We start from the raw sequence: 17,232 nt of genomic DNA on the forward strand, positions 1-17,232 counted from the left end.
TTGATTCACTATAGCATGCCAATTTTCATTGTTGTTGTTGTTCAGTCGTTCAGTCGTGTCCGACTCTTCGTGACCCCATGGACCATAGCACGCCAGGCCTTCCTGTCCTGCGCTCTCTCCCGGAGCGTGCTCAAGTTCATATTCATTGCATCCGTGATGCTATCTAGCCATCTCATCCTCTGCGGTCCCCTTCTCCTTTTGCCTTCAGTCTTTCGAAAAGAGGCATTATGATCTCCTAAACTGCCTGTTGCACAGATCACCTTTATTTAAAATCGTCGATAATTTTCCCTCTAGTCCGATGTATAACTTTGGTTGTTTTCACCATCTAGGAAATTGACATTCCAGACCATTTTTCCAGAATATGGTTTATTGCCTGCAACAGATCCTGGAATGTGGTTTCTGAGGATGTTTTGTGGCTTATCACTGAGGCTGAATTTGATTTGGCTAGGTGTAAAATTGGCATTCCAGGCTGTTATTGCTTGGAACAGATATTGGAATGTGGTGTCTGTGGATGATTTGTGGCTTATTACTCCCAGTCACATCTAGTCATGTGTGACTGGTGAATTTGGTTGGATTGACTCAGCTGGAAGTTGGCATTGTGGGCTGTTCCGTTCTATTCTGGATGGGTTCTGGGCATTATAAGGTAAATAATGTACTATTGCAAGGGTTTCAGTCGTAAAATATTGTTCTCAAGTGTCTCTAACACATGCCATTGTTTTTTGCATTTTTTTTTTAAATAAAGGGGCTGTTCCAGCCCACTCCGTCCTAGCTTTTACACTGTCCTTCAAGATCAGTCACTACACCAGCCTAAAATCCTGCATTTAAAACGGGGCTTTCTGCTTCTGTTTTAAATGTAGGATCACAAGACTCCCCTTTTCACATTCTTCCCCTCCCCGCTCCCCGTTTCTGAGTCTTCCATTATCTTTCATTGATCTCCCTCCTCTTCTTGCCGCTTTTATTCTTTTCACGGAGGACACTGAAGCGGAGCACAACGGGTAATTTATTTATTTTTTATTTATTAAATTTATTAATCGCCCATCTGACTGGTCACCCAGCCACTCTGGGCGATGTACAACCCACCATAAAACAATTTAAAACAATAAAATTTTACCATCAAATTTTTTTTTTAAAATACCCTAACCCACCCCAAATGCCTGCCTGAACAGCCACGTTTTTAATGCACGACGGAAGCTCATTAAAGAGGGGGCATGACGGAGTTCCCTAGGGAGGGAGTTCCACAGAGTGGGGGCCACCACAGAGAAGGCCCTCTCCCTCGTCCCCACCAGTCTAGCTGTCCTGGCTGATGGGACAGAGAGAAGGCCATCTGAGGCTGATCTTGTTAAGCGGCCTGTCTGGTGTTGCTGGAGGCGCTCCTTAAGATAGGCTGGGCCGGAACCATATAGGGTTTTAAAGGTCAAAACCAACACCTTGAATTTGGCCCGGAAAACAACTGGTAACCAGTGCAACTCCTTCAGCACTGGAGTGATGTGATCTCGCTGGCGGCTGCCTTTAATCAGGCGAGCCGCCGCGTTCTCTACCAGCTGCAGCTTCCGAACCGTCTTCAAGGGTAACTCCACGTAGAGCGCATTACAGTAGTCTAAACGAGAGGAGACCAGGGCATGTACTACCGATGGGAGCAGATGGTCGGGAAGGAAGGGGTGCAGCCGCCGTATCAGATGGAGTTGATACAGTGCTGTCCGGCTCACAGCTGACACCTGAGCCTCCATGGATATCTGGGAGTCTAAAATGACCCCCAGGCCACAGACCTGGTCTTTCAAGGGTAGCCGTGCCCCATTCAGCCCCAGGTCAACATCCCTCAGCCTCCTCTTGTCTCCCACCAAAAGTACCTCGGTCTTGTCAGGGTTCAGCTTCAGCTTATTCCTCCCCATCCAGCTACTCCCCATCTCCAGTCATCTGGACAGGGATTCTACGGCCAACCTTGGTGAAGATTTGAACGAGAGGTAGAGCTGTGTGTCATCCGCATATTGATGACACTGCACCCCAAACCTCCTGATGATAGCCCCCAGCGGCTTCACATAGATGTTAAATAGCATCGGGGAGAGGATGGAACCCTGTGGCACCCCACAAGTGAGTGGCCACGGGTCCGAAACCTCCTCTCCCAGTGCTACCCTCTCGTACCTGCCGGAGAGGAAGGACCGGAACCACTGCAATACAGTGTCTCCAATGCCCAACCCCTCCAGGCGGTCCAGGAGGATACCGTGGTCGACGGTAATTTGATAGTACATTATCTGCGATCTATTTAAAAACGGAACAAAGGGCATTTAGTGCTGGAGATGCCTCGAATGATCACCGCGTCATGTAAAGAGCCCTCAAACTTCCGTGAAGGAGCCACCTCAATCGCAGGATAAAAGCTCCGTGTGAAGGAGCCCCAATTGTCTTCTCAAGATCCCCGCCCTGCCCAAATCCAGCTCAGTTGCCTTCAGAACCCTTGTCCAGGGAAAGTAGTTTTAAAACATTTTAAGACGCATTGCGTTTTAAAATAATTTGAAAACTAAATTAAAACACAACCACGTTTCTCACATGAAATAAGACCCGAGCTCTCTTTCTTGCTGTTTGTTTGTGGTTAGGCAGATTCCTGCTTAATCACCGTCATGCTAAAAGTTATTCTTTTATCTCCCTTCTGCCCCGGGAGCAAAACCCGGAGGCCGACGGCCTATGTGACTCTAATTATTAAGTCTATGAGGCTATTCTGTAGGCGCCGGAAACAGGAAGCAGGAGAGGGGCGGTTAGCAAAAAATAAACAACCGCCTGGCTTGGGTTGACAACAAGATGGCGGCGGCGCGGCGGAGCCTTTTGGGGCTGGGGGCTTTCTTCCTGCTGCTCGCCCTGGGCTGTGAGACGGCTTCGGCCGGCGGGGAGCCCGCTCCTGACTCTCTTTCCGAGGCCTTTGAGCCGGCGCTGGGCAATACTGCTCCGTGTCAGCGTACCTGCCAGAACACCTACCCGCTCCACACATACCCCAAGGTAATAAGGGGAAAGGCGCCTACTTCGGTCCCGAATATCCTATTGCTGGAATAGCCCTCAGGATCCGTCGTGGTCGCTGTTAGTTAGCGGCTGGTGAGACTTCTCTGTGTAGCTAGGCCAAGGCAGTTTCCGCCCTCCCCGCACCTGCTCTTAAGTGTAAGGGAGCGGGTTGCCAGCCCCTGGATTAGAACAAAACTCTGGTACCGGCTTGGGGGCAGGGACTCGTATACTCTTGCTAATTTATTCGTTTAGAAAATGTGTGTCCTCCCTTTTGATGCAGTGATCTTCAAGGGCTAACAGTACGCCGCAATAACGCACACGTATTCCAGCAGCTATTTTACTTTGGCTGATGGACGAGGACAGAGCATGCTTAAGAGATACTTAAGAGATTGCCTGATCCCCATCTGCCTGTTCAGTTACTGTGCTCATCAGGAGTTACCCTCCTGGTGGTGGCCTGGATTTCAGAGGTCTGATCCATGATGGCTTGGAATGGGACCTTAAGTATCCATAGTGCCCGCTCTCTGGAACTCCCTACCAAAACAAATTAGACAAGCTAGCCAACCCTCTGGGAGTTAGCATCTATTGAAGACATACTTTTTCCAACAAGCATTGCCAGGGAGGTAATCTTATTTTCTGTATACAGTAATATACTGTATTTAATTACGATCATGTGCTGTATTTTTGTACATTTCTGAGAAATTTCATTTACTGTGATCCATAAATATCATTAAATTAAATGAATGCTTCCCCTGCTCTGCAGTCGCAGGGCAACTGATAGTTTGAGTGGTATGTTTTTGGGGGATGGGACGCAAGCTTCTCACAGCCGCTCCTTCTCTGATGGATGGATTAAGTCAGGTTGATTTCCCTGTTGCCCTAGGAGGCAGGGGTTACAACCTCCCAGAGACCCTTAAATCTCTGGTCAACGGATGGATTTATTGTTAAATGGTGGGTGTGCTTTTTACTGCTGGGGCTGGTAGATACAATGGGCTGGCCCTCAATTTGCTTCTAGTGCATGGTGAAAAAACTCCACAGGGATGTGGGTGCAAGCACAATCCCCGCAGCTGCTTCCACCAAGTTGTCCTACTACTCTGTCATTTGCCCCACCATCCTTAGCTCAGCAGAGTTTGTAGGGTGGTTGCACAGGAAACGCACAGGTGCCCATCAATCTCATGTGCAGCAATATGTGAAATAGTATGGTGGGGCAGGGCTCAACTGTCAGCTACACAGTTAAAGCATGTGTGCTAAATTAAGATGTGCTGCTAACTTGCTTTTTTAAAGTGTGAGAGAAATTGTCTTCTAAAAATAAAAAAAGTAAAACTTAACTGGTCCAAAAGCCAAAAAATAAATGGCTGGCCTACTTTTCTGGTTGATTGGCAACTGTAGCCTTTTATGTTTAACTCTGTGACAGTACAGCTGCAATCCTTCACACTTACCTGGGAGTAGTTCCTTCCTAACTTCTGAGTAGAATTCTGTAGGATTGCCCTGTAAGACACTTTTCTTTCTTGACTAGCTCCAAAGTAAAATTTACTTGGTGACCTGCAAGAATTGCTCTTAAGATATTAGACTGCAGCATGTACAGCCTTCATTCCACTGCCCACTTTCCAGCCTATCAAAGATTGATAGGCGATATTACATGCCTCCTAGCTACACACCTAGACCCAAAATAGCAATGCTTTTTTTTAACCCTCATACAGTAATGGTTTTACTGAAATCTTAGCTTGTTTACTCAGTAGATGTGCTGATACCTTTCTATAATATAGTCCTTCCTTCATTTCTTCTACCCCAGTACACATATGGAGTTGGGAAAACTATATCCTCAAATCTCACCCACCTCTTAGCTATCTTCTTAACTAACAAGATATTGGCCTCTTCCTCAGTGGTAGGGGTCCTCAATTTTAAACATGCTCCTTAATATCTACTCCAAGCTCCTACCTTCACCTTTGTGTTATAGTTAGATATTGTACGCCTACCATGTATTAGTATTTGTATACATTGGTTTGTTCTTGACTGTCCACATTCAGTGCCAACCGTGCTGCATCAAGGCATTGACTATGCTTCTTTCGTTGTGAGGTATGGATACTTATCATAGCATTGCCGCTACACATGGAAAGAAATACCAGGTTCTATAGTACCTTTGTGCAGTATGGTAGGACATCATAGGAATTGCTTATTTGGAACATGAATGTTCTGTCTTCTATCAGGTTCCTGTTGGGAGAGAAGTAAGGGAGAAATCGGTATAAATAAAACCAGTTGGTTACCCATGAGCACAGTTCATGGAGAAAAATCAAATGTAATGGAAGGTTTAACTTAACTGTGTTCATTGAAACATTCAAAGTGTTACATCTTTTATCTTTACAAAACTTCCTTAAATACAGTGTTCTTAGTGTAAACTCCAGGGCAGCCACTGTAACGTCCTTGTTCTAGTCCATTGACAACATGAATCTTGAGGAATCCAGATGACTCATGGCAATGTAGATCCCTTCTTGATTTGTTTACAGTCCATATGTTACTGGCATATCATTATACTTTGGCTTGCGCCTGTGTTTATCAAGAGCTTTCCAATGAAGTGTGTTTCATGAGAATTGGTCAATGGGAAGGCAGTCAAAAAGGGATGACCAACTTACTCCCAACTTTTATTTGTTGTTGTTGTTATAAAAGATATCTAGCTTGAAGAAAAGAACCCCTTATGCCGGCTGTGTAGAGAGGATACTCTAATTAGAGGCGAGTCTGTAGTTCCATTATATCCTTGAATCTAGGCTTACTGGCTTAAGATTGTCTACTACTACCGTGATAGCTTCTTCCCATCTGGATCAGGAATACCCCATACTACTATTCTTCCATTTGTTTTTCCTTGTTTGGGAGGGACCCATTTCACTTTAGGCAAAGGTGCAGTTCTGGTCTTTTACCTATCTAGGTATTATAGGATGGAAAATCAGTGAATTTCAAAACATTTATACCCTGCTTTTCAGTTTTACTAAAAACACTCAGTGCAGGTAAGAAAAAGAAAAACATAAAATCTAACGGAATAAAAACATCAAACCCCCCCCAACTTCTAACATAGAGCCGGAAGAAGATACAAGAAACAGTAGCATTGAAGGTAGCGATGTGTCTCAATCTCAGATGCCCTCTGGAACAAGAAAGTCTTCACACAATGCTGGATGGCAAGAAGCCCAAGCAAGCAAGTTTCCTAGGGAAGTGAGCTCCAAAGCTTGGGCACAGTGGCTGAAAAGGTTCTGTGCTACATACCCACCTGCATTACTTCAGATGGCAGAGTAAGGAAGTTGCCTTACACCAAATCAGACCACTGGTCTGTCTACATCAGTATTGTCTGCACTGATTGGCAGTAGGTCTCCAGCACTTCTGACAGGAGTCTTTCCCAGCCTAACCTGGAGATACCTCAGACTTTTTCCTTGCAAAGCATGTGGTCTACCACTGGGCTACAGCCCTTTCCCATTGCAGTCCAGTGTCCTAGCCAAGGACTTGAGATAACAAATAGGTTCACATGGAAGCAGGTGGTGGTTGAGATATGATGCCAGGCCATTTAGGCTTTAAAAGTAAGAACCAGCACTTTAAATTGGGTGCAAAAGCAGATTGGAAGCCAATACAGATGGTAGAATATTGGAGTTATATGCTCCCTATGACAGGTCCCTGTTAGGACTCTAGCTCTTGCATTCTGTACCAGGTGAAGCTTCTGAACATTATTCAATAGTAGCTTCACAAATAACATGTAACAGTTATCCTATCAGGATATAACGTGCATGCAAATCAAACCTAACCAGAAATGGGCACAGCTTGTATACCAGCCTAAACTAAACTTAAAAAAAAAAAAAACCTCCCCTGGCCACATCTGCTGCCTGGGTATCCAAGAGCAAAGTTGGGTCCAGAGGCACCAATAAACCTGCTCCTTGAATGGGAATGCAACTCCATCCGAAACAGATTGAATACCCTAGCCCTGGCTTAGTATTATGGGCAGCCAACGGTACTTCCATCTTACTTGAATTAAGTTTCAGTTTGTTAGCCCTGATGCACTCCTTCGCTGACTTTAGCGGAGGTTCAGGACCTCTACTGCCTCCCTAGAATCTGATGAAAAGGAAAGTGTTGAGTGTTTATGTATTGATGGCACAATACTCCATATTTCCTGATAACCTCTCCAGCAGGTGTATGTAGGTATTAAATAGCAAGGGAAATGAGATGAAACTTGAATGCATGCTCCAGAGGCTCTGGGATTGAGCAATAGTCTCCTAGCGCGTCTGATAACTTTAATATTTTAAAAACTAAAATGTAACTTGGTTTTTGTGAATCAGTATCTGCTTTGCTGTATACATCAAAGTATGGCAGATACAGAAGCTTGCCCTATCGGATAGGAAGACAACTTAAATCTAGACCATGGGCACTTGCTTGGCATCTTGAAGTAGTTGTACAGTGCTAAATGAAGTTTGAGTTTAGTCATTCAAGGCTAACAATATTTACTTCCGAGCCTCAGAAATTCTTTCTCTTCCCCGCACCCTGTAACTGGGTTTTGCATCTTCATCTATATATTATTAAAGATATAGATAATAGATATAATATTATATAGGGGTGTGTGTGTGTGTGTGTGTGTGAGAGAGAGAGAGAGAGAGAGAGAGAGATCGGTTGCATTTGAAATGTATTCAGTTTTTAAAACTTGTGTGTCATGAGTATTATTGAGGCAAACTAGAGCATTACCTTTGCCCAATCTTCCCATAGTTGTTTTTAAAGTATTATCCCATTGTTACAAGTCTACCAAACAGAACTAGAGTTCACAAATCTTGTGTGGGCCATCATTTTATGAGATCTACAGTTATGAGGAAATAATGGCTTCCTGTATAGCATTTGTGCCAAAGTCAAGTTTACATAGAGATTTTTTTCCAGCTGTTTGGTTTCACATTTCTGTAAGATCTTTCAAGACATGTTTTAAAACCTGCTTTACTGCCCTCAACCATATAAAACTGTCACCCAATAAAAATCTGCAGATTTTTTAATGAAAAACATTGTCAGTTTTGTGGCTCACTGTTTAGAATGACATAACAAAATAAAAGGGCAGAAGATTTTAGAATTTCACTGTCCAATACACAGTATGCTTTTCTGGTATGATATGTTAAGAAAAATGTTTATAGAAGGAGGGTTATATAAATAGTGATATTGACTTGTTGGTATTTAATTACTAGGAGGAAGAGCTCTATGCATGTCAAAGGGGCTGTAGGCTCTTCTCCATTTGTCAGTTTGTGGATGATGGAATTGACTTGAACCGGACCAAGTTGGAATGTGATTCTGGTAAGATAATCTAGCATCTTTTCCAGTGGATAACAGGGGCCACCAATCTTTTTGGACTCATGGGCACATTTGGAAATCTAGAAACAGTTGTGGGCACCACCACAAAATGGCTGCTATCTGTGCTTGCCTAGTCACAAAAGACAAGGTAGATGTTGGGTTTGAGTTCCAAATGCCAAGCCTTATATTTGCCCCCACATAACAAAATACCCATTTCACTGTAGAACTGATGAACCTCAAATGAACCCCTCCAAACCACAAACACAGGCAAAACTACCCTTCCCAAAACAATACGCACACACAGGCAGAACTACCTCCACCCCGAAAGAACAAACAGGCAAAATAAGCGTATGCATGCCAGGCAAAATACCCTGGTTGTTGTTCCCCATCAGCCCCTCAAACTTACCAGGCAGCAGCAGAATCCACTTTTTCCCCCCAAACACCCACTTTTTAAAAAAAGTAGTTTAGCTAGCTTGCTGGTTGGGTATACCAGAAAGCAGAGCACAGCCTCCAGCTCCCTACCATCCTTTCCTTTCTGATTAATGCTTCTGAGTCCAGACAGGGCCCAGAGGTATAGAGGAAAGAAAGAAAGCTGAAAGCTGGTGCTCTGCTTTCCAAACACCCATGGGAAGGCTTATTTTTTAAAGAAAGAACTTTGGGGGTTTAATTCAAGGATAGGCAACTTGTGCCCCCCCCCCCCCCCGATGTTTTGGCCTGCAACTCTCATCAGTCTTACTAAGCATAGCCAGTGGTGAGGGATGATGGGCATTGTAAGCCAAAACATTTGGAAGGCTACAAGTTGCCCATGCTGGTTTAATATAAATGTTAAATAAAATATGGAAGGATAGGGGGCCTTGGGGACCTTGGAAGGTGACTGGGATTCTGTGCTGCAAATGCTAGGGTTATAATATAGGAATAGGAGTAATAACATGATGGGTCCAGCCAAGAAGATAGCTTTTGAAATTTGTGCCACAAAAGAAGAGTCATGTAAGGGGCACAGGTTCAAAAAGATAAAGTTGCTCAGAGCCCACAGATTTCCCTTCATCAGAGAAATCTATAACAAATATGCCTTAAGACATATGAAATCGTGGTAGTTTGGTTACATTCTTTTGCAATAGGGCTGCATCTTTGGGTTCCTTAGCTTTCTTACCATGTAACCGTATGGTAGTACTCACTCCCAACTTAAGCACATAAACGTAGGACCTACAAAAAGACTCCAAGAACCTACGAAAGGTGAGTCGGTATGCCAAAAATGTTTTTGTCCTGTCTGTTTTTAGTATTTCTTTCACTTCTGATTTCTATAAATTTTGAATGTCGTTCAAGCCTTAACTTTACCTTAGTTGCTGATCTGGAAGGTATGACCTTTGGAACTGAGAGAACTCATGTTCTTTTACAGCGTGTACTGAGGCATATACCTCCCAGTCTGATGAACAATATGCTTGCCGTCTTGGGTGCCAGAATCAGTTACCATATGCTGAACTGAGACGAGAGCAAGTAAGTATTAGCTTGCTAATCAGTGAATAGCTTTTTTTCATTGCTTGTACTCCGATTCTTCTTTAAATGCAAGTTGTGGGGAGAAGAACTCTCTAAACTTACCTGTTTGATTTTATTGCTTTTAAATTAATATGGAAAGAGCAGTTTAAAAACCAGCTGTTTATTTGCAGCTCATGTCCTTAATGCCAAGAATGCATCTTCTCTTCCCCCTTACACTTGTGAGATCATTTTGGAGTGATATGATGGAAACAGCCCACAGCTTCATGACCTCCTCATGGACTTTCTACCTTCAAGCTGATGATGGCAAAATACTGATCTTCCAGGTATTTGCTATCCTGTTCTGTCATTACAGAGTTTAAAGGGTTTTGTGGGGCAGGGAGGATGCTTCTAGCTGTTCAATTATAAATCAGAACTGCCTGGTGTATCTCTGGCAGTGTTCCAATCTGAAGATCATTTGATTTGCACTGAGGTTAAAACTGCAAGGTATAATATGTGTGTCTGTTTAAATGAGCATTTGTCATTATATGCATGCTGATCTTAGGATTGTATACATCCTATACACTAATTTGAAAATCTTGTTATAATTCCAGTCAAAGCCAGAAGTTCAGTATGTTCAAAGTCCTGATCAGGAAACTGCGGATTTAAAAGAATCATCACTTAGTAAAGCATCTTGTAAGTTAATCTGAGGGAACATTTTAGGGAATAAAATATAACTAATCATGACTGGTGTGAAGAAAATCATTCTCTTCATTTATGAAAAAATGGTTTTGCCAAACAAGGACTGTTTTATTAGAAACTGTACAGTTCATTATTTGGCAATTAGATAACTGTGGAAACTGCTAACTTATTTTGTATGATATTTATTATTTAGAATCAGTTTATAGTTACAGCCTCTGTGTCTGATGTTTAAAACTATGGCATCTGAAATGCATTTTTCCAAGTTTTCTACTACAGTTGCTGCCCCAGTCCATCAAGGCATTCCATATTAATTACAGATATTTTAAAAATCTGGGCATCATTCTAACTACTCTCTTCATCCAGGAGTTTCTTCTAGTGAAACACAAACCACTTCTCAATTTAAATATGTATTTTTTAAAAAATGTGTTTATCAGAGGGATTTTCTGGAACAAAAAATGTTGGATAGGCAGTAACACATTGCTTCAACTTGGCCAGCATGCATAAGACTAGACACCTGAGTGTATATATATATATCCCCTATGATTTTATTATTGAAAACGCAACAAAAATTTACTATCTCTTTTCAGTAGATCTGCAGCCAGGAGGTCCACCGACACGCAAAGGATTCTTTGACGAGGAAGACAGTGATAGCTTCTTCAAATGTATTTCAATGTATGTATCTTTGAGCATATGAAGTAAATCTCTTAAAAGAGAGAGAGAAATGTATTTCGTTCCCTAATGCTTTTACCACCTGTAGTTAAACTACTAGCTCAAAGATGCTGCTCTATCGTGCATTTAACAAGTTCTCAACAAAACTTTTATTAAATTAGTCTTGTGACTGTTTGTGCTGCATCTAATTGTCTGTTCTATAAAAATAGAGGAATTCATCATAGTGTCCCACCCACTTCCTTTTCTATTGATATTGCTCTCATACCACTAGCAGTGAACATTATTTCCAAGCCCAAACCGTTCTATATTAGTGCACTTGCTTCAAGTGAAGTCAAATTTGACCAAAGCTGTTGGTTCAGATAGAACATTCTCGGTTAGTTTAGGTATGAAAGATGCTAAAGTAGTTCATCTGCTAGGCTGATGAGATAGAATGTTTTGTTATAAGGTAACTAAGGGTGCAATCCTATGGCCACTAGACAGTATCTAGATGGCCATAGGGTTTTTTGGTTTCTGGGAACCGTGCTTGGAGCCAACGCTCTGAGCTCAGTTCCCAGTGACCCGACTCCCCCCCCCCCCCCCCGGTAAGAGGCGCAGTTTGTCCCCAGCTCCATGCTCATAAGAGCAGCGTGGAACAGCCGAAAAGGGGACGTTCCTGGGGGTGGGGAGGGGGGACCGTGGAAGCACCACTACAATGCTTCCTATGCGCCACCTGGCTCCCCCGCCCCACTCTGATGCACACTGGTTAGACAGCCGAAATCGTCCGACCAGCCACAAAAGCAGGTGGCTGGAGCACAGAGGAGATCCCCTCCACACTCCGCCCACCCTGTATTGGTTAGTTGGCCCCCTCCAAGTTTGGAGGTGGCTGACTATCCCCATAGGTCGTGCTCTAAGGTTACCAGCTTCAGAACATTCCAGGATCTTAAATTCAAACTGTAGTGGAAGGTCTTGGCTTGTCCTGAAGCTAGTAAACATAATTTCTCAGGTCAGATGAAATAGGAAACTATGGTTAACTGAAGATATCTGAATTCATTCAGGGATGCCAAGAAGGGAGAAAGGAAAGGGGCAGTGCATGCAGGCACACTGCTTTTCTATATCTCTGCTTATTCAGCCAAGATATATTTGTGCAAACTGGACCACTGAATGTTTTATTAAAGTAAATGGACAGAGAGAGAATTAGCCTCTTAGGGTGCAATCCTATGCATGTTTAGACAGAGAAAAGGTCTACAACGCCCAGGATGCCCCAGCCAGCTATGCTGAGTTGTTGGCCTTTTCTCTATCTAAACATGTATAGGATTGTGCCCTTAATTAGATAATTGACAGATAAGCTAGTTTATTTTTATTTTTTGGTACCAAGTTTAAGGTAGTGAAGTATGGTGGTATCTAAAAGGCTGCCTAATTTGGATTATGTGTGTAGAAATTAGTTTCAGACAGAGGAACAATGTGGGAGAAAGTCCATTTTAATCTGCTTCAAGCTTTTATTTATGAATATCCTGTTTCCTTGCATTCTAGAAATTCTGGATGGATATTAACAACCACACTTCTCCTCTCTGTACTGGTATTGCTCTGGATATGTTGTGCAACTGTTACTACTGCTGCAGAGCAGTATGTGCCATCTGAGGTAACTTTAATCTTAAAACTTCCAGCATCCTGCCACGTTATCTTCACTGATATCTTGAATGCTGTGCGACAAATGCCAAGTTCAGTTAGTTCTGGGTAGAAGAGATGTGAACTAATGATCCTCCTATTAATCTTCAAAAAGAGCAACACAAGACTCTGAATAGACATAAAATCCAACACAAGTCCTCCTTAGAGTAGACCCATTGAAATGAATGGCACTTAAGTTAGTCATGATTAATTAAAGTCCCATTCATTTCAGTGGGTCTACTCTAAGGAGGACTTGTGTTGGATTTTACCTGTTTTTTTCCTCTAGTAAGAGGTGTCACCTGCTTGTAGCTAACCTCCAGAAAAACTGCTAACTTTCTAATCAGCTAGTGTGATCCCTGGGAGCAAATTCAAAATAGGGTGTGTGATTGCAGTAGAGGCAGTTCAGGGTATCTCTTTCAGGGAAATAAAAGCTAACAATATTGTGATGGGGTGAATTATAAAATCTCCCAGCAGAAGTAAGAAATACATCTGGTTCCTGTTTGGTGAGGAAATGTTTTCTAAACTTGAAGGGCAGTGTGTGTGTGTGTGTGTGTGTGTGTGTGTATGGTTGCAGCATTGAAACTATCACCGTTCATCACTATTATGGTACAGATAAACAACTATGCTAGAAAATATGGGGTAATTAGACCTTTCTGGTGGGTAAGCAATCTAGACATATTAATGTAAATAAAATAGAATCTCAGAAGCAGAAATCATCTGGTTGGCTACATTAGACATGATGTAGACATTATACATGATGTAACAGACACAATGACCTGGTTCACGTGACACGGCAGCCCATCGCGGTTTAATACGGGGGCTGTTCTATCGTGCCGATTGCCCATAGATGCCATTTTTGCATGGCGCCCATGAACATCCGGCTTGCTGTGGCTTGTTATGTCATGTGAGCCCAGGTAGCAGGAGTTTTTTGAGGGTTAGACAACCCTTAAATAACCCATGGCTTATTTTAGGGTTATTTGAGAATTGTCTAACTCTCAACCCCTGCCACCTGGGTTCACGTGATTTGACAAGCCATGGCAAACCAGGCACCCATGGGCGCCATGCAAAAATGGCATCCAGGGGTGACTGGCATGATGTGACAGCCCCCATGGGTAAATTAAGCCACAGTGGGTTGTTGTGTCATGCAAACCAAGTCAATGTCTTGTTGGATTAGATAAAGATCTAGCATTGCAGCAGTTTGGGAAGCTGTATGCAGTCATTAGAAAAGCTGTGGTGTTCAGCTAAATGACCATTCAGATGTCATGTCCAGAGCATGTATATGAATTCTTCAAGTACTTTCTAATGATCTGTGCTTTAAGATATGTGCCAGCGTCTCAAGAACATGCACAGTCATTTCACTTCGTAAAGGCCGACTTCCCTAGTCTGTTCCTCCCCTTCCCCCACAGGTTTCTCCTAAGTGAACTAAAAGTATATATTCCTGTTTTAACAGTGCAATCTTAAGCATGTTTGCTCAGAAGTAATTCTAACTGAGTCTAGTAGGGCTTATTTTCTAAGTGTTCTTAGGATTATAGTTTCAGTATCTATGCACAAATAAAAGTAATGTCTGAAATGCCCCACATTTTGTACAATTACTTTTCTTATTCTAGAAGCTGAGTATCTATGGAGACATGGAATACATGAATGAACAAAAACTGAACCAATATCCAACTTCTGCTCTCATGGTTGTTAAATGCAAGGCTGATGAACAAGAAGCAGGACCTCTGCCTACAAAAGTTAATTTGTCTCAGTCAGCAATATAGATTTTAAAAATGAATTCATTAGACTGCATTCTAAGACTTCTATTATTAACTCTGGTGACTTTTTCCAATGAAGGGGTTGCGGGGCTCAGTGTTGAGATTGAAATAAAGTTGCTGAATCAATAAAGGTTGTACTGTCATGACATTAAATCATTTTCACTAGTGAAAGAATTTGTGTTGGGGAGGTGTGGTTTTTAGTACATTTGCTGCAATTTTTTTTTTGCTCACCAAAAAAACCCTATTGTCTATATGTTGAGGTTGTGGTATTTGCATATTATGAACACCTGTCAGAATGTATGTTTGGAATCTGTTTCAAAAATTGTAAGGAAGCTTTGGGTGAAGATGCCTTTTAAGTTGTCTTCAGTTGTGGATTAAACTAACATGTAGAGCTGATTGCAAAACCCTTAGTACTTCAAATGACTCTCTTTCCACATAGATTCAACAAATAAGAATCTATTTCTGTTTAACTTAATGCCAGTTTCTGGCACTAAAGCAGTATGGATCAGAAATAAAACTTTAATTTAAAAAAATCTGTACAAGGGTGTCACTTCTGTATTGTGTTCCAGAATAGCTGCTTAGATTGTATTGTTTGCCTTAAGCTTGCCCTGCTTTACATTTGTTGTGTTTGTCACCTCAGGTTGGGGAATTTTCCATTTTTAGAAAAGTCTTTCCTGAAGAGGCAACATAGTTGGCAAATAGAATTTGGTCAACATTTGCTATTCTAGGATTGAATTGACGGCAGTCTATGCAATGTTTGACATTGGCTTGGTTCACACATAACAGGAAACCATGATTTCTTGTTATGAGAATGAGCCATGACAAGCTTCAGGCTCACACACTCCTCCCTCCCCTCATCTTTTGCTCACCAGAAAGCTTCTGCTTTCTATTTTAAACCAATCACAGTTTCCAGTGAAGTCTAGACTTGGGCAACTAATTGTGGCTAGTGAGAACAAGCCAGGATTTGAAAGCATTGTTTGATCCTAGCTTGTTCTTACTAATCATGGTTAAAACAAACCACAGTTCTTGAGTTCAGCTTTCATAGGGAGCTGATCATTTTAAAACTGAAAGTGGAAGCTTTCAATCTCTTCCTCTGGTATGTAAAACAAAAGGGGAGGGGGAAACGCACAAGCTCAAAACTTGCTGTGGCTCATTCTTGTAATAGGAAGCCATGGTTTCCTGCTACCTAAGAACCAAGGCGCTATTTACACTGACCCTCCCTGGGACATACCTATCTTTTAAAAATGTACTTTATTAAATAGAATACATTGTCAAGTTGAGACTTGTGACTAAGCCTAATGTCTTGCCTAATACAATTCTGTAAATAAGTACTTGCCGGAGGAGCTTTTAAGTTCCAATTTCCTTGATGTGTTTTTTAATATAATTCTATGCATTAAAATCTATTGCATTTGGAATTTGTTCAGTATTATGCACTAGTGCTCGTAAAGTCTTTGATAGGCCCTTGCTAATGGATATAAATCCTCTGGAAAAGACAGAACATCTTAATCCAGTCTACTGAACTGCTCACCCTTCTATCATGATGCTCTAAGTAAAATAAGAATGTAAGAGGCAACTACTGTAACTCTGTGGTGAAGTGTCAAGTCAATAAAATCTGAAGGAAATGCCCTTGTCTCTAAATGGCACTACATTGTGAGCATCTATGCATATGTGCAGTATAAAGTCTATTCTTCTGTAATCTAGTGGTGATTAAAAAATGGGCTTTTCTGCCTAGAAACTAAATCAACATTGATCAATGGGAGCCTAATATGTATAGTTAACTTGCAAGGCCATTCGTTAAAGCAAATGATGTTGCTAATCCTCTGTCTAGTCTACAATACACTTTATAAAGTTTAAAACTTGCCCTATTTCTTACAGCGAGACACCATTGACACTCCAAATCAACCTGTGAAACGGTTGCTTTGAATCCGCCTCTACAGCATTTGCTCTTTGTCTTGTATGCTAACTTCTACACTGTCAATTGTCTTAATTTTTAACTTGCAGAGCTGAAAGACTTATCATACATGCACCGATTACTCCAACTGTAGTTGCTTTAAATTATAAGTTCTTTTTTAATTTTGACAATTTTTTGTGATGAATCTGCCTCTATTTGTGAAAAAGCCCAGACTTCGCACAGGAAGATTAAATGAACTGAAATTTAAATTTGTATTTGTAGCCTAAAGGTATATTGTCACTACACCGACTATTTGGAAGTGCAGATTCTTCATGGTGCTGCTATGATTGCTGTTATTGGACTCTGCTCACTATGACAAACTTGAACAAAAATCTATTCAATGTTCTAAAATAAATTCATGGCTGAAAGAACCAGTTGCTCAGTTTTTACAATATTAAGACTTTATGAGCTACTTTCTTTAATGGGAGAAACTAGTGTCACCTTTAGCAATTCTTAAACTGTGTCAACGTATCAAAGTTATGTTCTGGTTGCTCTTGGAATCAACTCTGTAAACTATCTTCTGCTGTGATTCAGGCTAGTTGAAGAATACCCTCCTTACTTGGTATCAGTTTATATCGTCAGTGCCTACATGGCTGAAGTGTTTGTACCTATTACAGTTTCTACTGTATAAGTAAAGCAGCATACTCTCATATGGAGTTATAAGAAATAATATCTAGAAAGCATACCTCCCTTGATTTTGTTTTTAAATAAAAAATATCCCACAATTCTACAAAGCAGATACATTATAAATATAAACGTATAAAACTG

General features: G+C 41.6%; 1 protein-coding gene across 4 annotated transcripts; it reads left to right on the forward strand.

The window, feature by feature from the left end:
- The first annotated feature begins 2,776 nt into the window (after nucleotides 1–2,776).
- On the forward strand, nucleotides 2,777–17,193 carry TMEM59 (transmembrane protein 59). Of its 4 annotated transcripts, none has more exons than XR_014790540.1 (9): nucleotides 2,777–2,985; nucleotides 8,172–8,277; nucleotides 9,671–9,768; nucleotides 9,939–10,091; nucleotides 10,359–10,440; nucleotides 11,034–11,118; nucleotides 12,625–12,733; nucleotides 14,367–15,459; nucleotides 15,501–16,829. XR_014790540.1 is itself a non-coding variant. In XM_084852453.1 (8 exons), exons 1-8 carry the CDS (start codon nucleotides 2,791–2,793, stop codon nucleotides 14,517–14,519), a joined length of 981 nt encoding a protein of 326 aa, XP_084708579.1. In that variant the 5' UTR covers nucleotides 2,777–2,790; the 3' UTR covers nucleotides 14,520–17,193. The 4 variants fall into 4 exon arrangements, 2 of the variants coding, with proteins under 2 accessions (XP_084708579.1, XP_084708580.1); XR_014790541.1 differs by having other exon boundaries at nucleotides 11,037–11,118; XM_084852453.1 differs by having other exon boundaries at nucleotides 14,367–17,193.
- Nucleotides 17,194–17,232: the final 39 nt, after the last annotated feature.

Source organism: Heloderma suspectum, chromosome 4, assembly GCF_057233095.1.
Source record: "Heloderma suspectum isolate Gila_16-S chromosome 4, 16-S_ref, whole genome shotgun sequence".
In the NCBI taxonomy this organism is placed as follows: Eukaryota; Metazoa; Chordata; class Lepidosauria; order Squamata; family Helodermatidae; genus Heloderma; species Heloderma suspectum.

Excerpts from the sequence above, each read along its gene's own strand:
- TMEM59 (XM_084852453.1), top strand. The coding sequence starts at position 2,791 with ATGGCGGCGGCGCGGCGGAGCCTTTTGGGGCTGGGGGCTTTCTTCCTG. Across the intron at positions 2,986-8,171 it reads CGCTCCACACATACCCCAAG|GAGGAAGAGCTCTATGCATG; the intron begins GTAATAAGGGGA and ends TTTAATTACTAG. Across the intron at positions 10,441-11,033 it reads ATCACTTAGTAAAGCATCTT|TAGATCTGCAGCCAGGAGGT; the intron begins GTAAGTTAATCT and ends ATCTCTTTTCAG.